The sequence below is a fragment of the Heterodontus francisci genome, chromosome 10, assembly GCF_036365525.1.
Source record: "Heterodontus francisci isolate sHetFra1 chromosome 10, sHetFra1.hap1, whole genome shotgun sequence".
NCBI classification, from domain to species: domain Eukaryota; kingdom Metazoa; phylum Chordata; class Chondrichthyes; order Heterodontiformes; family Heterodontidae; genus Heterodontus; species Heterodontus francisci.
The window spans coordinates 26289526-26314632 of NC_090380.1; the positions used below are offsets into that span (position 1 = coordinate 26289526).

General features: G+C 41.4%; 1 protein-coding gene across 5 annotated transcripts in view; it reads left to right on the forward strand.

Annotated features, from left to right (window-relative positions):
• Nucleotides 1–25107, forward strand: part of fndc3a (fibronectin type III domain containing 3A) — a 244190-nt gene that overhangs the window by 17177 nt on the left and 201906 nt on the right. For 4 of the 5 annotated variants that reach the window (XR_010975793.1, XR_010975792.1, XM_068040296.1 and 1 more), the window contains exon 2: nucleotides 22990–23123. Coding sequence is in view for 3 of the 5 variants with exons in the window: in XM_068040296.1 (XP_067896397.1) it covers nucleotides 23031–23123 (93 nt within the window). In the remaining 2 variants the exon portion in view is untranslated. Of the gene's footprint in view, nucleotides 1–7187; nucleotides 7275–22989; nucleotides 23124–25107 lie in introns of those variants that run through there. The other variant, XM_068040291.1, reaches the window with a different exon arrangement.

The following is a 25107-nucleotide window of genomic DNA, read 5'->3' on the forward strand; positions in this document are numbered from 1 at the left end:
GAGTCCAGACAAGGGGGTACAACCATAAATTAGAGATAGGCCATTCAGGTGTGTCAGGAAGTACTTCTTCACACAAAAGGTAGTGGAAGAAGTCCCCCAAAAAGCTGTTGAGACTAAATCAATTGAAAATTTCAAAACTGAGATTGATAGATTTTTGTTAGGTAAGAGTTCTAAGGGTTACGGAACCATGGTGAGTAAATGGAGTTAAGATGCAGATTAGCACTGCTGTATTTGAATGGTAGAATAGGCTCTTGAGATTGAATGGTCTACCGTTTTTCTCCAGAAAGCTAGTTGGTGAAGGATAGAACCAGAGCTAATCTTTACATACTTGTATAAGTATTTATTTACAAAGTCATGCATTACAAGCATGCATCTCCTAACCTAACAACCATAGTTTTGGCCTGTGTCTATTTTTAGGGGCGCAAGTGAATTCCCAGTTCATGTCTACCACTTGCATACAATCGATATACAGTTAACATCTACTATTCCTATGCACCTGGTAGCACTTACCTTTTCACTTCCCTTTTCTATGTACCTCTGTAGGGCAAAGGCTAACAAAAAGCTTCACAGGCTTCACATATATATAAAAACCTTTTCATAAAGCCTTTGTTACCTCTAGACTTTTTTACTACAACACAGTCCTGACCAGCCTTCCCCCCACCCCCCATGTTCTACCCTTCATAAAATTGAGGTCATCTAAAACTCTACTGCCAATAACCTAACTTGCACCAAGTTCCATTCACCTGTGTTGGCCCCCGGTTAAGTGATGCCTCGGTTTTAAAATTCTCATTCCCAGTTTTCAAATCCCTCTATAGACTTCCTCCCTATCTCTTTGGGCGGTAAGTGGTTAGCGCTGCAGCCTCACAGCTCCAGTGACCCGGGTTCGGTTCTGGGTACTGCCTGTGCGGAGTTTGCAAGTTCTCCCTGTGACCGCGTGGGTTTCCACTGGGTGCTCCGGTTTCCTCCCACAGCCAAAGACTTGCAGGTTGATACGTAAATTGGCCATGGTAAATTGCCCCTAATGTAGGTAGGTGGTAGGAGAATTGAGGGAAGGTGGGGATGTGGTAGGGAATATGGGATTAATGTAGGATTAGTATAAGTGGATGGTTGTTGGTCGGCACAGACTCAGTGGGCCGAAGGGCCAGTTTCAGTGCTGTATCTCTCTATGACTCTGCAATCTCCTCCAGCCCCACAATCCTCGGCTATCAGTGCTCCTCTAATTCTGGCCTCCCCGATTTTAATCACTCTGCCATTGGTGGCCATGCCTTCAGCTGCCAAGGTCCTAAGCTTTGGAATTCTTTTCCTAAACCTCTCCGCTTCTCTCTCTCACTTTCCTGATTTAAGACGGTCCTTAGAACCTACCTCTTTGACCCACTTCGTTCATCTGGCCTAATATCTGTTTGTGACTTGGTATCAAATTTTGTTTTAGAATGCTCCTGTGAAGGCCTTGGGATGTTTTATTGTGTTAAAGGTGCTATGTAAATACAACTTGTTGCAAAGGGCATGTAGCTCAAGTTTTTTAAAGCAATGCTCCTTAATTTATTGTTTGAAAAGGATGGGGAAACTACACAACGTATTATAATCTAGCTAAATCTGTTTATTTTGATCTTTCTTCTGTTAGTTTAGTTTAGAGATACAGCACTGAAACAGGCCCTTCGGCCCACCGAGTCTGTGCCGACCATCAACCACCCATTTATACTAATCCTATACTAATTCCACATTCCTACCACATCCCCACCTGTCCCTATATTCCCCTACCACCTACCTATACTAAGGGCAATTTATAATGGCCAATTAACCTATCAACCAGCAAGTCTTTGGCATGTGGGAGGAAACCGGAGCACCCGGAGGAAACCCACGCAGACACAGGGAGAACTTGCAAACTCCACACAGGCAGTACCCAGAATTGAACCCGGGTCGCTGGAGCTGTGAGACTGCGGTGCTAACCACTGCGCCACTGTGCCGCCCTATTGTCTATTGTCCGTGGGGGTTGGGGGTTCCTTCCCCATACACCACAAAGTCCAGTTTTAAAGTCCAGTTGTGGGGGGGAAGGGGATTCCGATCCTACACCCCTTGCACTCTAGAGAAACCAGCAACGGTAAAGTCCACAGACCATGCTGCATGGCTGTCCTTGTCTACAGGTAATAGATAAACTCATTGGCACGAAGAAATAGGCCATTTGTCACCTCTTCCATACAAATATGTGTTGCAGACTGTAATATGCCACATACGTCACCCATGGATCCCTGGAAGATGCTGGTAGGCAATCATTTGAGTGCAGCAGTCACCTTGAGGGAAAGTGCAAGGGTGTCCCACAAAACTCAAGTGGCTGCAAGTAAAACTACAGGATCGTAGATTTTTCTGTGACCATTTCATGATACATCCTTATGCATCTCTGGCACTGCCTCTCTGAGATTTGAAGGTCATTTGTTCTTGTCATGAGTATGCAATGACGTGCCAGCGCCTGTCTTTGTTAATGCCATTCCTGCATGTTGTCAGTCGCAGCATCCCCACCTTTTTGTGCTGCTTGTTGCTGGTGTTCAGGCATCATGCGTTGATCTTGCTTTATAAAATTGTTACCAAGTCCTATCAGAGTGGAATTTTATGAGATAATGTGTCTACTATTTCCAGTGATTAGCTTAATGATTAAAAAGGGTTCATTATTTACCCTGCAGTCTACTATCCCTGAATATTTAGTGCACAGGATCATGCTTCAGTTGCTAGGAAGTCTGGGCTTGCCTATGAAAGCAGACATTTGCAATGTGGCGTGAAGAAAAAATATCTGGAGCAAGCAATAATTTTAACAAGTTGGATAAGGAAAATACTTTCTCTGTTAGTCTTTCTGCTGGGTTTATTGAGAGGTTAACCATAGCAATGATGCATTGGGAGTTTAACCAATCTAACTTTGTCATTCAACAAGTCGCTTTGTCATTGATTGGGAGTGGGTGGGAATTCTGTATATATCTTAATGGTTTCTCAGATTAATCCTTTCAGAATTTACTGAAGTGAAGTGTGTTTAGGTGAATTTGTTCCATGCTACTAGGACATTCCACTTTTCATAGCCTTTTTAAAAAATTAACAATTTAATATTACATACAATGATGTGTGGCGGATTAGCTAGGTACTGTGGCAACATTAACTGGTATTACAGCTAAAGGTTATGTAAATTCTCAATGCTGTGAAGGAGAGCAGTGGCCTTTAGTTTGTTCGCATTGAACCCTTGCAGAATCAGTTCTTGTTAATGGGTATATGTTGTCTGTACTAGTTCTCAAACTGAATTTACCTTGAGGAGTGAGGTGCTTTTAAGAGATATGGATGGGGGGGGTGGGGGCTGGTGGGGGCAGAAATTGATGTAAAACAATTAAGGAGCAGAATGTAAATATAAAGTCAAGTCAGTGGGGCACAAATGGTTGAGTGGAAGGAGCTGTAAACAAATGCTAGAAGTCTAGGAATAAAAAGGACTGAATTAGAAGGATTACTGCAAGCAGAATACGTGTAGACATAGTAAAAACTGGTGGTGGGAGGGTGATGGGGGATGAGTGGGGTAGCACAACTTGGATACAATACTGGAGTACCATGGGCTGTTAAGGGATAGATGTAGGGTGAGAGGTGGAGAAGTCAAATGTTACATATGGATAACAAAAGGTGGAGGAGTGTCATTGTAGAGACTGAGTCTCTATGGAAAGAGCTAAAACTGCTGGTGAGAATTTTGAGAGATCAGACACTTGACATTGGTGAGCTGTTTTACCTGAAAGTAAGGAGTAAATCCAGCAAGGGTAATGTTTTAATAATGGTGGGAGATTTCAATTACCCAAACATTGAATGGAGTTTGGGTAATGTTAGGAATAAAAGTCAGTAATTTCTGGATGTGCCACACAAGAAACGAGGTGGCGCTCAACATAATGCTGACAGATATTGAGGACATTGTAGCAGGAGCTGAGGTGGGAGAGCAGCTGCAGACTAGTCATAAGGTTTATAGTAAGGAAAGCGAAAGAGTGTAACAGTAGAATTAGATCTTTAAACTTTGGAAGACCAACTTCAGGAAAATGCACACACAGGTATGATGACCCTGTGACCAAGCTTAAAAAAAGAAAAGAATGGTGCAGACTGTGAAACAAACTTAAGATAATTGAGATTAGTGGTGCTTTGGGTAACCAAATTGTAGGAAAAAAAGTGGGTGATGAAGGCCAGCCTGATGACTGAGAAGATAAGTAAAGCTATTAGGAATAAAGTAGCCATGCAAATGCTTTAAGTTGTCTGCAGCTGAAGATATTAAGAGCCAGTATAAAGAAAAACTTAGAGACTGCAAAAGATACCAAGTTAGATGGAGCAGTGGATTTGAAGGGGGCAACTTAGAAATTACAGAATATGTTGGACAAAATGTATGTGGGCACCACAGTAGTAAATTTAATGCACACAAATGTAAAGTAAAGTAATGACCTTGGGATCGAAAAATGGATAACGCACATATATTACATGAATGGTATTGAAATAGATAAGGACGAAGTTGAGACCTGAGTCCTAGTAGACCCAATGGTAAACATGTCCAACCATTGCAAAACAGCAATCAACAAAGTCAATACAATATTGAACTACATAGTCAAAACAGTATGTTCTAAGTCAGAGGAAGTTTTGTTCAAACTGTGCAGTGACTTTTTTTTAAGTAATATATCCTGTTTTTTCAGATTTGTAGGAAGCTCCGGAAAGAAGACTGAGAGGTGACTTAGGGCACTAAAATTATGAAGGAGTTCAACGGGGTAGACGATGATGTTTCCACTTGGGAAGTCCAAAACTATGAGCCATACATATGATAGTCACTCATAAATTCAATAAAGAATTCAGGAGCAATGTCTTTACTTAGAGAATGTTAAGGATGTGGAACTCCCTATTAGAGCATGTAGCATGGAATAGTTGAGGTGAATAGCATATATGCATTTAAGTGGAAGCAAGAGAAGTACATGAGGGAGAAAGAAATAGAAAAATATATCTTTATGGGGTATGATGATGTAAGCTGGGCAGAAGTTCATGTGGGGTATAGAAATTGGCATAGACCTGTTGGGCTGAATGGTCTGTTTAGCGGAGCTAACTAAAGTGGTAGCTAAGGGAGTGTCTGTGGATTTTATTTGTATGGACTTACAGAAGGCATTTGACTTTTAACAAAAATGAGAGCACATGGAGTTAGAAGCAACTTATTAACTTGGATAGAGAAATGGTAAGGAGGGAAGAGATAGAGAGTAGGAACAATGGATATGTACTCAAATTGGCAGGGTATGACTCATGGTGTTCCCCCAGGGATCTGTATTTGGGACCACAGCTTTTCACTATATTTATAAATGGCTTGGCTGAAGCAATAGAGAGCTGTATATCTCAGTTTGCTGACACAGAAAGTAGTGTAGATGGGAGCAGAAAGTTGAAATAGATTAAATGAGAGGGCAAAAACTATGGAAGATGGTATTCACTGTGGGAAGTATGAGGTTATCTACTTTGGACCTGAGAAAGATCAAAGTATTTTCCTAATGGCAAGAATCTAGGAGCTATGGGTAAGAAGATAGATTTAGGGGTCCAAGCACAGAAATCACCAAGAGTTACATAAGTTGCAGAAAATAATTTAAAACACTAATGGAATATTGACCTTTATCTCGAGAACTGCAATGCGATGGGGTGGATGTTATGTTATAGCTGTAGAGATCTGGTTAGATCCCACTTAGAGTACTGCATTCAGTTCCTGGCACTGTACCTTCGAAAGACTTTAGTAGCCTTGGAGCGGGTGCAGCAAAGATACACCAAAATGTTACTGGGGCTAAAAGATTAAAGACAAGTTACATGGACTAGGATTGTATTTCCTTGAATATAGAAGATTAAGGTGAGATGTTTAAGATGATCAAGGAGTTAATGGGGAAGATATGGTGGGAGAGTCCAGAACAGCCATAAAATTAGAGATAGGCCATTTAGGGGTGATGTCAGAAAGTACTTCTTAACACAAGGGGTAGTGGAAATCTGGAACACTCTTCCCCCCAAAAGCTGTTGAGGCTAGGTCATTTGTAAGTTTCAAAACTAGGATCGATAAATTTTGGTTAGGTAGGGTATTAAGGATTACAGAACCAAGATGGGTAGATGTTAAGCTACAGATCAACCATTATCTACTTGAACAGCAGAACAGGCTCAAGGAGCTGAATGATATGTTCTTGTTGCTGTGCTCTAAATTCTATATAATTTGCTCCCACCGTACATCAAACGGCAGGTAAAAGGGTAGTGGGTGACTAACCCATTCTCATGTCCCCATCAGTGTTTCTCTGTAACTTCTAGCCTGCTGTCCTGTCCTCTAGCAAATGTGTTAAGCAGCAGGGAATGACTTGTCATTGGATTTTGTGTGAGAAAGTACCTGCTGCTAAGATTAGTTTTTAATTAATGCCTTCTGTATCTACAAAGAAGGTTTTTAAAAAAAATTATTTTGAAAGGTTACTCCTCAGTCATCAACTGGGTTTTTAATAGGAGGGCAGATCTACTCCTTACACATCAGCTACAGGGATTGAAATGTCAACTGAGCAAGATTGAGCTTAGGTTGTTTGTGTAAATTAAAAAAAAAAATCCTGGATTCTAATGGAAGCTGTAATTGGTCTACTAAAAGAATAGTTTTTTATTGGTTTGCCTATTAAAATATATTACTATGTGCCATAAGTTCAGTTTTTAACTAGGAGGTTGTATCATTTATAGAATAATCTAACACATCCGATAGTTAATCTATACAATTGCCACCTTGCAAGAACTAGAAATTAATGGATAAAGTGATCAGAAAGCAGTTGTTGTGTGTACAAAATTCTACCTTTGGATTTTGGAAAGCATCAAAAAATGTTCCTGTGTTATTTTTTTGAATAACCAGTTAACCTAAAAGAGTTACTTAAAGCTTGTGAAATTCAAGTTTAAAGTTATAAGCTTTGGGGGAAAAAAATAATATTTTGGATGTTTGAGGGCCACAGTCAGGATGAGTTTAGTTTAATCTAAATAGAAACATTTGACTAGTTTGGGTAGGTGGGGGTGAGGATTGAGGCGGGTGGCTTGAGGAAAGGAAGAAGTTTCATCTTTCCTTTTGCAAGCCAGTACTTAAGTAACCAAGTATGTAGCTGTCCTGGATGTAATACTTTGTTTACCCACACTTTCATTTTCAGTTACACAGAAATGTAATGGATGCATGATTTCTGTGAATTCGGAGTTAATCCTTGTTTGCTAACAAGGATAAACAAAGGTTTATCAACCCATAGAACATTTTGATATAGGTAAGGTCACTTTTACTTTGTAAAGAAAACATGTAAGTATAAATAGACAAAGTAGGCTTCTTGTGTGACAAATGTTATCTGTAGTTGTCAGTTGGGAATTTACTCTCAAACATGGCAGATAATTACTGCTGTTTTCTTCTTAGCCATTGTTATTAGTTAGAATTGTAATGCAAGAACTTCAAAACCTACAGAAACTCTGTACTCATTGGACTTTTGACCTCTTGTTAATACTTTTTCAGCTTGTGTTATACTGTAATTTGGTTGCGTATTTCTTTGTTTTGGTATGGGATTTTGTATATTTTTTTTTTTAAAGTGCAGAGAGTGCTGCTTGAATTACTGAGTTTGCCCTGAGGTAATTGTGGGTTTGAATTCTACAGTGGCTGATATTTCAACTACAAGTTCGAGTCCCAGTTGTCAGCCACACTTAAAAGCATCTGTGGTTTAGTCTTCAGAAAGCTGAGAGGGGGAGGAATAAAAGTTGGTACATTCCCTTTTGAGGTATAGGCCGAAGTCATGAAGAATTTATTTCCTGGAAACTTTTATTGGTTTTAAGACACTCAACAGCAATGGTTGAGGGTTGGTATTTGTACTAACTAAATCATCTATCCGTACAAATTGACTGAATAATTTGACTTCCTGTAAAGTTTTAAGGTATTTTCAGACATTTCCCAGAGAGATGAGATACTAAACATAGCTAGAAACAGGAGCCAATGATGTGTGATAAATCACATGGGGATTTGGGTGCACATTTTTTGGCTGCTGGTAGAAGCAGTAATGTCCACAAAAAGTGTTGCCAACTAGCTGCATATTAAAATACCTCAAATGTTATATTACATACTCATACTTGTGATGATAAGGGATCTAGCCAGGATAAAATGGAACTAAAGACTGACATGAAAAGCTGTAATGAAACAGTGCATTATCTTTAAGGAAGAAATGCTTCAGGTATAGGCTAGGTACATTCCAACAAGGGCAAAAGGCAGGGAAACTAAAGGCAGGGCTCTGTGGATGACGGAGATAGAGATTATGATGAAACAAAAAATGGTGTATGATGCATGTCAGGTGAATTCTTCAAGTGAGAGCCAAGCTAAAAACAATAAGTTGAGAGGGGAGGTGAAGAGGAAAATAAGACTGGCAAAGAGAGAATATGAGAATAAAATGGCAGTCAACATAAAAGGGAACCCAAAAATCTTCTACCGGCATGTAAATTGGAAGCAGGTAGTAAGAGGTGGAGAAGGGCCTCTTGGGGACAAAGAGGATAATATACGCTTAGAGGCACAGAGCAAGGCTAGATACTTAACGAGTACTTTGTATTGGTGTTTATAAGGATGAAAAATCTGACAAAATATCAGTTGAAGTGGAGAGAATAGAAGCAATGGATAGGTAAAAATTGAGAGGAGGTACTGGAAAGGCTGGTTATGCTTAGGGTAGATAAGTCACCTGGTCCAGATGGCTTGCATCCCAGGTTGCTGAAGGATGAGGGGGTGGACATAGCGGAAGGGCTTGCCATAATCCTCCAAACTTCCCTAGATACGGGGGAAGCTGCCAGAGGATTGGAGATTGGCAAATATGACACTCTTTTTCATGAAAGGGTGTAAGGACAACTACCAGCCAGTTAGTTTAAAATCAGTGATGGGTAAGGTTTTAGAAACAATAATCAGGGGGAAAAAATTGACAAGCATTTGGCGAGGTTTCAGTTAACTTAGGATAGCCAGCACAGATTTTTTAAAGGTGGATCATGCTTGACTAATTGATCATTTTGATGAAGTAACAGAGAAAGTTTATGAAGGGAATGCAGTGGATGTTGTTTATATGGATTTTAAGAAAGTATTTGATAAAATACTACATAAAAGGCTGGTTAACAAAATTGAGGTTCATGGAATAGGAGGGTCAGTGTCCAATTGGATAAAAAAAAATTGGCTTAAGGACAGAAACCAGCAAGTCGTAGTAAATGGCTTTTCAGACTGGAGGGTGGTAGGCAGTGGTGTTCCCCAAGGGTCAAGCTGGGATCACTTTTTTCCCAGTATATATAAATGAATTGGATCTTGGAACACAGTAGCATTTCAAACTTAGCCGATGATACCAAATTGAAAAAAAGTGGCAAATAGGATGATACGAACTGCCTGCAACAGGACATAGATAGGCTAGCAGAATGGGCAAACAAGTGGCAGATGCAATTTAGTGCAGACATGTGTGAGGTGATGCACTTTGGCAGAAGGAACAGGGAGAAGCAATATATACTTAATGGTTCAGTTCTCAAGAGTTTGCAGGTACCGAGGGACCTGGGGGTGCATGTGCATCGATCTTTGAAGGTGGCAGGACATATTGAGAGAGTGGTTAGCAAAGCATATGGGATGTTGGGCTTCATAAATAGAGGCATAGAGTACAAAAGCAGGGAAGTTATGCTGAACCTTTATAAAGCGTTGGTTAGGCCCCAGCTAGAGTACTGTGTTCAGTTCTGGTCACCACACTTTAGGAAAGATGTGAGAGGGTGCAGAGGAGATTTACCAGAATGATTCCAGAGATGGAGGACTTTACTTACAAGGTTAGGTTGGAGAAGGTGGGGTTGTTCTCCCTGGAGCAAAGGTGGTTGAGGGGAGATTTGATAGAGGTGTGCAAGATTATGACAGGCTTAGATAGACAAGGAAAAACTGTTCCTATTAGCTGATGGTACAAGGACTAGGGGACCCAGTTTAAAGGTTTTGGGCAAGAGATGCAGGGGGAATATAAGGAAGAACTTTTTAACGCAGCGATTGGTAATGACCTGGAACTTGTTGTCCAGAGAGTGGTTGAAGCGGAAATGATCAATGATTTCAGAAGGAAGTTGGATGGACACTTGAAAGAAATAAACTTGCAGGGCTCTGGGAATCAAACGGGGGATTGGGACTGACTGGATTGCTCCATGGAGAGTCGGCATGGACTCGACAGGCTGAATGGCCTCCTTTATACCATATATGATCTATGACATCTTAAATGCTGATTAAACTGGGCCTTTTTAAATTAAAAGCTGCACCCATGCAGAATGCTAGCTTTTGAAGTGAAAAATGTTCTTGGGGGATAGGGGAAACATTGTGGTTTGTGCTCACGTTAATGGGAGAGCAGAAGGTAGCTGGTATGGAGAATGCCAAACTCTCCCCCCGCCCCCAGTTTTTTGTGGTGTAGTTACTTTGCTTGTAACCTACAGGAACAACAAAAATGTGTCAATGCCTGGTGTGTGTTTTTTGAGGATTGGCTGCATCACATTGTCTGAAGTGTGGCATCACAAGGCAAAAAAGTTACTTTGATGGTTCACATGACATACCAACTAAGCTAATACCTTTACTGCAAAACATGGCATCCATAATTCATCCACTGGATGCTTGTATGATTTATGCTATGAAACTACAATATGAGAAACGTTTGGTGTGGAAGAACCTTGAGCATTACACTGGCACACGTTTTGCTGGATAACCTGTTCTTCATAAGAGAAGCTCAAAACAAAATGAGTTTCCAACTGCTTTCAACACTGTAAATCAATCCTACCATCAGAGGAAGCAGCTGCGTCTGACAGTCAAGAATCCAAAACAGACACCATCTGTAAATCAGCAATAGCTCTGTTTTGTGTCTGCCAAAAGATACAAATTTTGAATCCATTGACGGTGTTGGTAAAGAAGTCCTGATACTCTGATTGCTGACTGACATGGGAATAGTTGATGTTGTGCAAGCGGATCTGTTGCTCAGGGAGGAAGATGCCCAAGCAATTGGGTTCAATATGCAGATGAAGGTAGAGAAACCGGTCCCTACCATGGCCACAATGTGACTGCTGAGAGAATCGCTAAGAATTAATGGACCTTTTCTCTGTGCTAAATAGCATTGACAGTTATGTGGATGAATTGCTGTCAGGAGCAAGAAAACCCAATCACAAAATATTTTGTGAAAAGACTGAAGTTTAACTGCACAACTTGTGCACTGTTCAAGTTTCAATCACGTGCATTTCAACAACCACTTTGATATTTTATGCTGCTTATTAATGTCCCTGTAGTGCTTTGGTGTGCTTTGCCATTAAAATTGGTTAATTCAAAATATTTTGAGTGAAATATGACCGAATTAAGAGTAGACTATACATGTATTAGAAAAGGTTTAGAGAAGAGTTACCAGGATGGTACCAAGTCATCAATCCTATCTGCTTCAACCACTCCCATGTGGCAGCAAACTCTCATTCTTGCCACTGTCTGTGCAAGGAAATTGCTCCTTAGTTCTTTATTTGATCAGAGAAGTGATACCATTTGGCCCATGTAACTCATTGTTTCATAGAAGTTTACAATCCCCGTCTTAGATTCAAACTGCCTCTTGAATTACTCCAGAGTTTGTGTCTCCATTACCCCATTCAAAGAGCCTTACAGGATTAATCAGTCTGTATGTAAAATGCTTCCTGGTATCAATCCTGACTGATATTTACCAGTTTACCTATATTCCCTTGTCCTGCAGTCATGTTTTAACTGAAATAGTGCTCTGGCTCAACTTTCATAAGGTTAATCTCTGTCCTCTTTGTGGATGAAGTTGAATTTTTTTCTAATCTTTGCTCAAAACTCAGTTATCTCACCCCCCAGAGATCAGCCAGGTCACCCTCCTTCTCATCACCTAATAGGCTTGGACATTGCCCTTCTACCTTGCTAACCAGAAATAAATGTATATTCCACATGTAGTTTAACCAGAGTACTATACAGCATGATGGCGTCATAGTATTTTGTACTGATTGGGTAATATAGCTTAACATTCTGTTTGCTTTGCTTTGTTACTTGTCTGGAATGATGGGACATGGTGACAATTGAATCACTCCCACATCTCCCTCTGTGTCTTCGTTCAACAACATTTATTATGCCTTTCATCGGGGTCAGAGTGACCAAGCACTTGATCAAGTATGAGATGATCAAAGAGAGTCAGCATAGATTTGTGAAGTGTTGGTCTTATCTAACTAATCCAGCTGAATTTTTTGAGGAGGTCACAAACAAGGTGGACAGCGGGTTATCTATGGACATTGACTATATGGATTTTCAGAAAGCATTTGATAGCTTTCTGGTACAGAAACCTATCAGCAAAAAGAGTGAACAAAGTGAGTGTTGGTCCTATAGAAAGTGAGTCTGGGGAATTAATAATGGATAATAAGGAGATGGCAGGTGAATTGAACAGATATTTTGCCTCGGTCTTCACTATTGAGGATACAAGTAACATCCCAGTATTAGCTAAAGTCAGGAAATGGAAGGGAGGGACGAACTCAAGAAAATTACAATCACCAGGGAAGTGGTACTGAACAAATTGTTGGAGCTGCGGGCTGACAAGTCCCTGGGTCCTGATGGACTTCATCCTAGGGTGTTAAAAGAAGTGGCTAGTGATGCTTAGTTTTAATTTTCCAAAATTCCCTAGATTCGGGAAGGTTCCGTTATATGGAAAATAGCGAATGTAACTCCTTTATTCAAAAAGGGAGGGAGACAGAAAACCGGAAACTACAGGCCAGTTAGCTTAACATCTGTCTTAGGGAAAATGTTAGAAGCTATTATGAAAGACGTTCTAGCAGGGCATTTAGAAAAATTCAAGGTAATCAGGCAGAGTCAACATGGTTTTGTGAAAGGGAAATCATGTTTAACCAATTTATTGGAGTTCTTTGAGGGAGTTACATGTGCTGTGGATAAAGGGGAACCGGTGGATGTATTGTACTTAGATTTCCAGAAGGCATTTGATAAGGTGCCACATCAAAGGTTATTGCAGAAAATAAAAGCTCATGGTAACATATTGGCATGGATAGAAGATTGGCTAGCTAACAGGAAACAGAGTAGGCATAAATGGGTTATTCTCTGGTTGGCAAGATATAACGAGTGGTGTGCCACAGGGATTGGTGATGGGGCCTCAACTTTTTGCAATTTATATAAATGACTTAGATGAATGGACAAAAGGTCTGGTTGCTAAATTTGCTGATGACACGAAGATGGGTAGGAAGGTAACTTGTGAAGAGGACATAAGGAGGCTACAAAGGGATATAGATAGGTTAAGTGAGTGGGCAAAGACCTGGCAAATGGAATATTATGTGGGAAAATGGGAAATTGTCCACTTTGGCAGGAAGAATAAAAACGAAGCTTGTTATCTAAATGTTGAGAGATTGCAGAGCTCTGAGATGCAGAGGGATCTGGGTGTCCTAGTGCATGAATCGCAAAAGGTTAGTATGCAGGTACAGCACGCAATTAGGAAAGCTAATAGAATGTTGTTTATCACGAGGGGATTGAATACAAAAGTAGGGAGGTTATGCTTCAGCTGTACAGGGCATTGGTGAGACCACATCTGGAGTACTGTGTACAGTACTGGTTTCCTTATTTAAGGAAGGATGTAAATGCGTTGGAGGCAGTACAGAGAATGTTTACTAGACTAATACCTGGAATGGACAGGCTGGCTTATGAGGAAAGATTGTACAGGCTAGGCTTGTATCTGCTGGAATTTAGAAGAATAAGAGGCGACTTGATTGAAACATATAAGATCCTGAGGGGTCTTCACAGGGTGGATGTTTCCCCTTGTGGGAGAATCTAGAACGAGGGATCACTGTTCAAAAATAAGGGGTCGCCCATTTAAGACAGAGATGAGGAGAAATTTTTTCTCTGAGGGTCATGAGTCTTTGGAATTCTCTTCCTCAAAAGGCGGTGGAAGCAGAGTCTTTGAATATTTTTAAGGCAGAGGTACTTAGATTCTTGATAAGCAAGGGGGTGGAAGGTTATCAGGGATAGGTGGAAATGTGGAGTGATCAGTTCAACCATGAACTTATTGAATGGTGGAGCAGGCTCGAAGGGCCGAGTGGTCTACTCCTCCTAATTCGTATGTTCGTATATAATAATGCATGGAATTTGAGCTAACCTTAGGAAATGGGTTGAAAATTGTTTGGAAGTAGAAGGGTAAGGATAAATGAAATGTATTCTGATTGATGGAATGTGGCAAGTGATGTTCCGTAGAGATTTATGTTGGGGTCTTTGGTTTTCACCATATAAATATCAATGACTTAGATGAAGAAATAGAGAGTTGTATATCGAAGTTTGTAGGTGACACTAAATTAGGAGGCAGAGAAAGTGTCGATGGGAGCAGCAAGTTACAAAGGGACATAAATAGATTAAAGGAGTTTGCAAATCTGTGCCAGGTGAAGTTCAATGTGAGGAAGTGTCAGGTAATCTACCTTGGACCCAAAAAAAACAAATCAGAATATTTTCTTCATGGCAAGACTAGAAACTGTGGAGGAGGAAAGGGATTTGGATGTCCAAGTAGAAAAATCGCAAAGCCAGTGTATAGGTACAAAAAAATAATCTCACAGGCCAATTGATTGATGGTCTTTATCACAAGAGGGTTGAAATCCAAAAGGAAGGAATTTATATTTTAGTTATACAGATCCTTGGTTCGACCCCATCTGAAATATTGCATTCATTTCTGGCAACCACCGAGTTAATACAGAGCAGATTTACCAAAATGATGCTAGTGCGTAAAGGATTAAATCATGATGACAGCTGCATGTACTTGAGTTGTATTTTCCTTGAGTTTAGAAGGTTGATGGGCGATATAATTGAAGTATTTGAAATGATTAAAGAATTCTATAGAGTAGCTACAGAGAAGTTTATTTCCTCTAGTGGGGAAATCCAGAAAAAGTTTGCACAACTTTAGAGTTAGAGTTAGGCTATTCCTGAGTGAAATCTGGAAGCACCTTTTCATACAAAGGGTAGTGGAATTGTGGAATATCACCCCACCCCCCAAAAAAAAAAATGTGGATACTGAGTCAATTAAAATTTTCAAGAATGTGATGACATTTTCATATGGTCAGATATCAAAAGCCTGTGAATGGAGTTGAGGTAAAGACCAGCCATGATCTAATTAAATGTTGGGACAGGCTTGAGGGGTTGAATGGCCTGTTCCTGCTCCTATATGCCCCATATTTTTCTTCCACTGTTTACATCCTTGCACTTATTTGTATTTATAATTCTCTCCACTTGTAAATATTAACTATATCCTTCTGTGATTACTTAGCTGTTTCATCAGACTATGCTGCGCACCCCACCCCACCCAGCCAGTTTAGTCATATGTGAAATTCAAACAGAAAATGTTGTAAATATTTAGTAGGTCAGGCAGCATCTGTGCAGAGTGAAACAGAATTAACGTTTCAGGTCGATGGCCTTTCATCAGATCCTTTTGCTTTTGTATTAGTCATATGTGAATTTGGTCAACTTACATTGTTGTTCTGAATCAAGATCACTTTATGTAGATCAGAAACTACTGGCTCTAATACTGATTCCTCGGATACTACACGCAGTACATCTTTTCCGCCTAAAATCACTCCCCTGTTATCTGCCATTCCATTCTCTCAATTTCTTTTCTGTTTTCAAGTTTTACCTAGAATATTCTCTGCCCTAAACTTTTGTATAGTCATTAATATGGAAATTTATTGAAAACTTTCTGTTCCGAGTATACTATAACATTGGGCTTTCCAATGTCAAATTTTGTTTCATAGCACTCCTGTGAAGCAGCTTGGAACGTTTTACTATGTTAAAGACGCTATATAGTCCAAGTTCCTTAAAGAAAGACTTGCATTTATATAGTGCCTTTCAGGACATTCCAAAGCCAATGAAATACTTTTGAAGTGTAGTCACTGTTGTAATGTAGGAAACATGGTAGCCTATTTGCCTGTAGCAAGCTTCCCCAAACAGCAATGTGTTAATGACCAGATATCTTGTGACATCCTACGAGACCGTGGTAAATTATACTATATATCCTGTCCTTCTCGACCTGTTTGCAACCTTTGACAATTTTAACCTCACTATCCTCTTCCAACACCTCTACTCCATCATCCTGCTGGGTGGGATTGCACTTGCCTGGTTCCATTCTTATCTATCCAGTTGTAGCTAGAGTATCACCTGCAATTACTTTTCTTCCCACTCCTGCACCATTACCTCTCTTGTTCCCCACAGATCTATCCTAGACTCCATCCTATTTCACATCTACATGATGCCCCTTGGCAACATCACATCAGGTTCTAAATGTACAACATAACAGCCAGCTCTACCTCACCATCACCTTTCTCAACTCCACCGTTTCTAAATTATTTGACTACTTATCCGACATTTGGTAAGTATGAGCAGAAATGTCATCCATTTAAATATTGGTAGACCGAAGCCAGTGTCCCTGTCGCAAACTCTGTTCCCTAACCGTTGATTCCAACCCTCTCCCTGGCAACTGTCTGAACTGGATTTGCTCCTTAAGTGAGCTTCTAATCACGTTCATACCATTACTAAGTTCGCCAATTTCCACCTCTGTAACATCGCCCGACTCTGCCCTGCTTCGCTCATCTGTTGAAACCCTCATCCATGCCTTTGTTACGTCTAGACTTGACTATTCCAGTGCTCTCCTGGCTACTCTCTCATCCTCTCAACCACCCGCCATAAACCCAAGGTCATCCAAAACTCTGCTGCCCGTATCCTAGCTTGCACTAAATCTTGTTCATCCATCACCCCTGTACTCGCTGACTATGCAGGCTCTTGGTTAAGCAACATCTAGATTTTAAAATTCGAATCCATGTTTTCAAATCCCTCCACGGCCTCGCTCCTCCCTATCTTTAAAACCTCCTCCGGCCCTACAACCCTGTGAGATCTCTGCACTCCTTCAATTATGGCCCCTTGCAGATCCTTGATTTTCAATGCTCCACCATTAGCAGCCATGCCTTCAGCTGCCTAAGCCCGAAGCACTGGAATTTTTTCCCCCAAAAAATATACTTCATTCATAAAAATCTGTAAATAAAAAATGCATTACAAAACAGTTCAAAACAGCACCAAGTTGACATTCCAAAAAGTGCAAAGGAAATCAGTTTTCTTCAATACAGAAGTAAGTTGCCTCACAACCCTTCCATTCCATTTTACATGCCATATACATTTTGCAGCCAACCCATATTTGGTGTATACAGCCCGAGGGGTTTCCCATGGGTCTAGCCCCTCAGTTCATTTTGGTGGGAGGACCTTACACAGTAGTCTTTCCCCACTGAGCCTTTGCAGTGGCTGCTCCAAGCTTTAGTGCGTCCCTCAGCACGTAGTCCTGGACCTTGGAATGTGCCAGTCTGCAACACTCGGTCATGGACAACTCTTTGCGCAGGAAGACCAGCAAGTTTCGGGCAGACCAAAGAGCGTTTCTCACCGAATTGATGGTCCTGCAGCAGCAGTTGATGTTTGTCTCAGTGTGCGTCCCTGGGAACAGCCCATAGAGCACAGACTCCTGTGTTACAGAGCTACTTGGGATGAACCTCGACAAAGGCCATTGCATCTCTTTCCACACCTGCTTTGCAAAGACACATTCCAGAAGGAGGTGGGCAACTGTCTCTTCCCCACCCCAGCCAACTTGAGGGCAGCATGTGTAGGGGGTTAGACTCCGGGCGTGCAGGAAGGATCTGATGGGGAGGGCCCTTCTCACCACCAGCCAAGCTACGTCTTGGTGCTTGTTTGAAAGTTCTGGTGATGAGGCATTCCACCAAATGACTTTGGCAGTCTGCTCGGGGAACCATCTGACCAGATCCACCATCTCCTTTTCCCATAGCGTCTTGAGGACATTCTGTGCAAACCACTGCCTGATGGATTGGTGGTCAAAGGTGTTTTCCTGCAGAAACTTTCCCACGAAGGATAGGTGGTACGGCACGGTCCAACTGGATGGAGCATTCCTCGGCAATTTGACCAGATCCACCTGAAGCACTGGAATTCCCTCCCTAAACCTTTCCATCTCTTCTCTATCACTCTCTCCCCTCCTGTAAGACCCTCCTTAAAATCTACCTTTTTGACCAATTTTTTGGTCACCCATCCTAATATCTCCTTATGTAGCTTGATGTCAAATTTTGTTTCATAGCACTCCTATGAAGCAGCTTGGAACGTTTTCCTATGCTAAAGGCGCTATATAGTGCAAGTTGTTATTCAGTCTACCTTAGTACCCTCATTTCCATAGTGCCCATATTTATTTTTTTTTAGTTTATTTTTATTTTTTATTTAGAGATACAGCACTGAAACAGGCCCTTCGGCCCACCGAGTCTGTGCTGACCATCAACCACCCATTTATACTAATCCCATATTCCTACAACATCCCCACCTGTCCCTATATTTCCCTACCACCTACCTCTACTAGGGGCAATTTATAATGGCCAATTTACCTATCAACTGCAAGTCTTTTGGTGGTAGGAGGAAACCGGAGCACCCGGCGAAAACCCACGCGGACACAAAGAGAACTTGCAAACTCCACACAGGCAGTACCCAGAATTGAACCCGGGTCGCTGGAGCTGTGAGTCTGCGGTGCTAACCACTGTGCCGCTTGGGGATTTCTTTGTTCTGACCCCTTTGAGACTGACTGCTATGCGAGTGATACCAAAGTCACTAAGTTTAGTTGTAGACTGACCTATGATTGATGGCATGTTGTTGGTGGTTTTTTCTAATATATACTTCTAGGTAGTGATGTCAGAGTGAGGTCATGCCTAACAAATTTGATTGAATTTTTTGAGCATGTGACCAGGTGTGTAGATGAGGGTAGTGCAGTTGATGTAGTTTACATGGATTTCAGCAAAGCCTTTGACAAGGTCCCACATGGGAGACTTATCCAGAAAGCAAATGCACATGGGATACAAGGTAACTTGATAAGGTGGATTCAAAATTGGCTTAGCTGTAGGAGACAGAGTGTGATGACAGACGGCTGTTTTAGTGACTGGAAGCCAGTGTCCAGTGGCGTATCACGGGGATCTGTGCTGGGTCCCCTATTGTTTGTCATTTGTATAAACGACATAGATGACTATGTGGGGGGTAGGATCAGTAAGTTCGCGGATGACACAAAGATTGGCCGAGTGGTTAACAGTGAGGTGGAGTGTCTTAGGTTACAGGAAGATATAGACGGGATGGTCAAATGGGCAGAAAAGTGGCAGATGGAATTTAACGCTGAAAAGTGTGAGGTGATACACTTTGGAAGGAGTAATGTGACACGGAAGTATTCAATGAATAGCCTGACACTGGGAAGCTCCGAGGAACAAAGGGACCTTGGCGTGTTTGTCCACAGATCTCTGAAGGCAGAAGGGCAGGTTAATAGGGTGGTGAAAAAGGCATATGGGACACCTGCCTTTTCAATCGAGGCATAGATTACAAAAGCAGGGAGGGCATGTTGGAGTTGTACAGCTGGAGTACTGTGTGCAATTCTGGTCGCCACGTTATAGGAAGGAGGTGATTGCATTGGAGGGGGTGCAGAGGTGATTCACCAGGATGTTGCCTGGGATGGAACATTTAAGCTATGAAGAGAGGTTGGATAGGCTTGGGTTGTTTTCGCTGGAGCAGAGAAGAATGAGGGGTGACCTGATTGAGGTGTACAAAATTATGAGGGGCATGGACAGGGTGGATAGGGAGCAGCTGTTCCCCTTAGTTGAAGGGTCAGTTACGAGGGGTCACAAGTTTAAGGTGAGGGGCGGGAGGTTTAAGGGGGATTTGAGGAAGAACTTTTTTACCCAGAGGGTGGTGACGGTCTGGAATGCCCTCCCTGGGAGGGTGGTAGAGGCGGGTTGCCTCACATCCTTTAAAAAGTACCTGGATGAGCACTTGGCACATCATAACATTCAAGGCTATGGGCCAAGTGCTGGCAAATGGGATTAGGTAGACAGGTCAGGTGTCTTTAATGAATTTGTGCAGACTCGATGGGCCGAAGGGCCTCTTCACTGTATTATTCTGTGATTCTATAAATAATGTTCAACCTCAATTCCAGCTATGCTCACATCCTTGAGAATCGTAAGTGTTCTTTGATATCCCTCTTTCTGTTATATTGGAAATATTTCATAGGGTCACGTTGGCTTTTATAACTGTTTGTTTTTGTGACACCCTTCCCTGTTTTGTCTATGTCCTCTTTATCCCTTTGATTGCCTGGTTTACTTCTTGTTTTGGCTGTTCCTGTGTTTCCAGTATTTTCCCTACAAGCTTTGTAGGGTTTGTTTTTCTTTTTACGTTGTCTCTTCAATCTGTACTTTTTAGTCCTGTATATGTGCTTACCCTGCTTTCTGCTTTTTTTTCTTTTATCTACTTTTTCTCATGTGCTCTCTCTTCTCCATCGTGTCCTCTCTCGACTTGTGTGGTCTCCCTGCCCTTCCCTCCCTCTGTTTTATTGTTGCTTCTCTTGACTTTTCATTCACAACTGGCTGTTTTCACAAGTCCTCAGTAATGTGATTTGTATCTGCTTTCCTTGCTTTTAATTTGGTTACTTCATATCTCAGTTATAATTGATTATGGTATTAGAGTCAATCAACAAGGTGATACCTGAATGAAACACCAGTGAGTTAAGCAGTTTGTGCAGTTATTCCATTTTATTAGTATGCACGAGCAGATGACCCATGGCGTTGCTCATGATGAAGGTAGACAGTTGCAGAATTGAAGTTTAAGGGACAGATAGACAGATTAACATTAGAAAAAGGGACATATATAATATATACATACATCCGCGAGTGTAAACATCAGTGGATTGATATAACTTCATCTTATTCAAGTGCTAGATGCATCGGAGAAGTAAAAGGAGTGTTTACACCTCTGAACAATGCTGTGGAAGGGGATAAATGGGCAGTAATTGCATCTTCTACGTTTGCATGGAAAGGCAGTAGGGGAAGGGAAGCTGCACATGGACTGTAATGTGAAAACATGGACTGTAACGTGAAAGGGAAGATTTGTATAATAGTGGAGCCATGTAGGTGACAAAAGATGATCTGGCAAATCTGGAGCCTGGTGGAGTGGGCCCTATGGCATTCTCATGGTTGTAAGAGGAGGAAGAGGAGGCCAAAGCATAAGTATGGTAAATGGAGTGAACTCGATCAAGGACCCTGCTGGCAACTACAGAAGGCACTTTCAGGAAATCTTGTGCAGAAGATAGACATGAAAGAAGATTCCAACAGGCAGAGAAAGGGCAGGAATCTTTCCAGGAAATGGGTGGGAAGAAGCATCCTCCTGGTAGTGTGGCAGTCAGTGGGCTTATACTAGATGTCTGTGGTAAGAGATGGAGACAAGTTCAGGAAAGTAAGGGTGGAGTTGGAAATATACACATATAGTCGTCTGCGTAGTGGGCGTGTTCTAATAGCGATATCTTTTTATCTGTAGTTAGTTAGCGGAGTCAGGAAAAGCTGTTCAAGGTAACAAGAAGTTTAGACAGGTTCAGGAGGTTGGTGGTGAATGTGGACTGGTTGGACCGTTGTTCGAAAGCATCAGGGTAAGGAGAAGTTAGGTCCTGGAACAGGAACTGAAACAATAAGTGTAAAAGAACTGTCTGTTTGTGTAGGAGGTAGAATTGAGTTAGGGGCAGTGGATCTCCGGAAGGGATGAGATCGGTACCTGGGAAATAATGTTTTGTAGTGGGGTTATGCAGAGGGATATGCGAAGAGTCATCAGGAGAGTTGTTTGGCCTGAGTCAGGTAATGGTCCTTCTGCCATATGACAATAGTGCTCATTTTGTCAGCTCCTTTGACAATGCTGGGCTTAAAACTGATGGAGTACTGCATGCTCAGAGGGGGATAGATCAGTGATTGTGGGTAATGAAGAAACTGAGATATATGACATCACTGTGACAGTTCTTGAAGAAAAGAAGAGAATTCAAGAGGCCGGAGGATAGTGAAGGCTGGAAACTGAAGATAGGATCAGACATAGAGGACTGGGGCTTTCCTTTCCAAAAAGAAAAGCATGGAGGTAAAGCAGCAGAAGAGCGCAGCATTGTATCAAGCTTTAAATTTGTTGAGGTGGGTGAAGGAGAATGAAGCTGAGGCCATTGCATGAAGACAGATTATTTTGGGTCAGAGAGGGGAAGGTCAGAGAGAAGGGTGACAATCCAGAGGAAGTGTGACATTAGAAAGTAAGAGATGGTCTGAAGGAAATGAAAGGGAAGAGATCAGGAGCTAGATTGACATCTAAAAGTTCTTTGAGCTTCTGGTTATTTTTACCCGCAATGGGGGATAAATAGTTTCTTGCTTGATGAGATTAAGGATGTGGGACCAGAACAGTTTCTGCTTAGATTAAGCCGATGTTGCTAAAGAAAGAAGTCGAGAGCATGTGTGCGGTGGCACGTGGTTATCGATATTTCTTTACCAATTTATTTATTGTTACCTTATTTATAACCCTGGATAAGCAGGAAGGTGAGAGGCAATGTATTAATAAATTGGAGGTCTGCATGTTTGGTTTAGAAGTAGGGGAGGATTTGGGGTTTATCAGCAGTTTTATTGCATCGGGGCAACTTTCAGGGGAGGTTCCAGGGTATGCCTGTAATGGGACTGTACTGTAATGGGAGTACCTGGGATTTGTTAGCATTGGTGGGAGGGGGGGGAGGGGGAGGAGTGATGGAGGGATGTGGTGATTGGGGGCAGTGTGGGGCAGTTGGGGTGATGTTTCTGGCTTTAGTCAGAGAGGGGAGGTCCTGAGGAAGGACAGTGTAGAGGAACCTTATCAGGGCCTGGAAGCACTGCGGAGAGGAACAAGTACTATCTGCATTGAAGTCTCAGGGTCTCAGGATGTGGCAAGAGGGTTATGGGATCTGAAACACTGAAAGGGGGCTTCTGTCCTAGGACGTGTTGATGCATTATATGTAAAACAGCCAGTACAAGCCATTTTTGTTTGAAAATAATGGGTTTAAATGCTGAAATATTTTATTCAAATTACAGTTGAATGTTCAATTATTTTTTTTTCCAAATCAGGAGTTGGAAGAGGAAGTCAGTTTGTGGATGTACTTCTGATAATGGCAGATAATCCACCACCACTCGATGCAACCTCACTTCTCAATGTTGATTTGTCTCTTCTACCTCCTTTGGTGAATGGGGATGGAACACAGGTGAGCAATGCAGAAAATCATTCTCAAAGGTTCAAATTATCTGAAGTATTTTGAGACCCTTTTAACTTTCTAGTCATTTTGCAGTAAGCCTTGGGTTTCTTCATCTTGGCATTGTTTTCTTTTTTTTATTACTGCCTGATAAAGTTTTAAACTTAGTTTCGGAAGACATTTTATAGTAATTTACATTGCAATACTGAAGAGCAGATAATTCAAATCGCTCACCTGACACTTTTGCTGTATTTGCTTATGGAAGAACAGGCAATGTCACGATCAAATACAAAAGCAAAATACTGCAGATCCTAGAAATCAGAAATAAAAAAAGAATGCTGGAAATACTCAGCAGATCAGGCAATATCTGTGGAGAGAGAAACAAAGTTGACATTTCAGGTCAATGCACTTTCTTGCGTATTTCCAGCATTCTGTATTTTAATTGCTGTGCCCTAAACTAATTTATCACATCTATTCATCCATAAAATTAAAGTTGTGCTTCTAATGTACAATGGTTGCTTGGGAAATATGTGTCAAGCACTGGACTTGAAGGTGTCGCACCTGTAAGAGCTATGTGACAATTGCATTTGCTTGATTGGCTGAAATAGCCATTATTTGTTAACTCTGAAGTTAGCTATAGATCGGAAAAAGGCATCAATTATGAGCTGATAGACAACTAGGGAAAGCAAAAACAAATAAGTTTTTCCTTGTATTGCCAATCAGGAAGAAACCACCGCAATAAAACTACTCTCATTTTTAAAATTCCATTCGGCTGCCTTGTTTCTGTGGATGCCAACAACTAATAAACTATCTATCTTGCCTATTTCTCATCTTTGTGTTAATTTCTCTCAATGTTTTCTGTTATTTTCATTGTCTTTCTCTTTTCTGCTTCTCTATTCATTTTCTTGTTGCCTGTGTATCATGTTCTGCGTTTTTGAGTTTTTTGTTCTTTTGTTTTGGATGGTGACTGGCATGTCATGATGGGTATAGAGATGATGAATGATGGAAGCCACATTTTTTAGTGGGGGTGTGAGTAAAATACTGGTTAGAACAATTAATGGTGTCCTCCCGTCCCTTGTGGAGGAGCATATTGTAGGGGTTCTCTTCCTCACTCAGACTGCCTCACCCCACCACACGCTCCGTGACACCAGAATTACAAATGTATGACTTGAACAGCATAATCAACGAGACAAATTTCTCACAATCGCTTTATTGAATTATCCACAATCCTTAGAGAAGGGTAACACTCAGCAATCACAAGTTACAGTTGCAACTACAGTTACGTGACCCAGGACCCGCTAGAGGCTAAACATAGGTTAAACCCCTATTCCTAACTTAATTTCCGAACTTAATACTTATAAACACCCTCGGTCGGTCTGCCGATCGATGGTGTTCATAGGTCCTTCGGTGGAGTTGACCAAGCTCTACTGCCTTCCTTGACTGCCTGCAGGAACAGTAACATACTGTGATCTCTGTGTACATTTATATGTTTCTTGCTGCTGTCTGGGCCACCTCTTCTCCAAATTTGGCAGTGCTCCAAACTTTTACTTCTGATTGGCAACTTATGTCCTCAGTCTTGATATTCCCTTTTTTGAAAAAGGAGTTGTCTGCGAAAGACACAGAATCACCTATTTCCTGCTGTTAATCGATTTCAGGAAGGCCAGTCTTTCACACCTCTTCAATCCTTAGACTTGCACCTTACTTGAGCCCATCCCGTTCCATCGAATGGTTCTTAAGGTCATCAGGCGCGAATGCCTTCTATTGTGGTTGCAAGACATATGCTTATTGCACCCTTGATTCTTAACTGGGCTATGTGACTATCTGTTTCCAATGAAAACTTGTAACTTCAGCAGAATCTCAAACAAGGACTTAACCCTTGTTTTTCAATATCTGTTGCTTTTCCCCTACACTCTTGTTTACTGACTTCTTCAGTGCCCAGTTAAAGATTTCCCTCAACCTCATTCTGTTGTCATCTTCCTTGGTTCTTGTGCCTGGC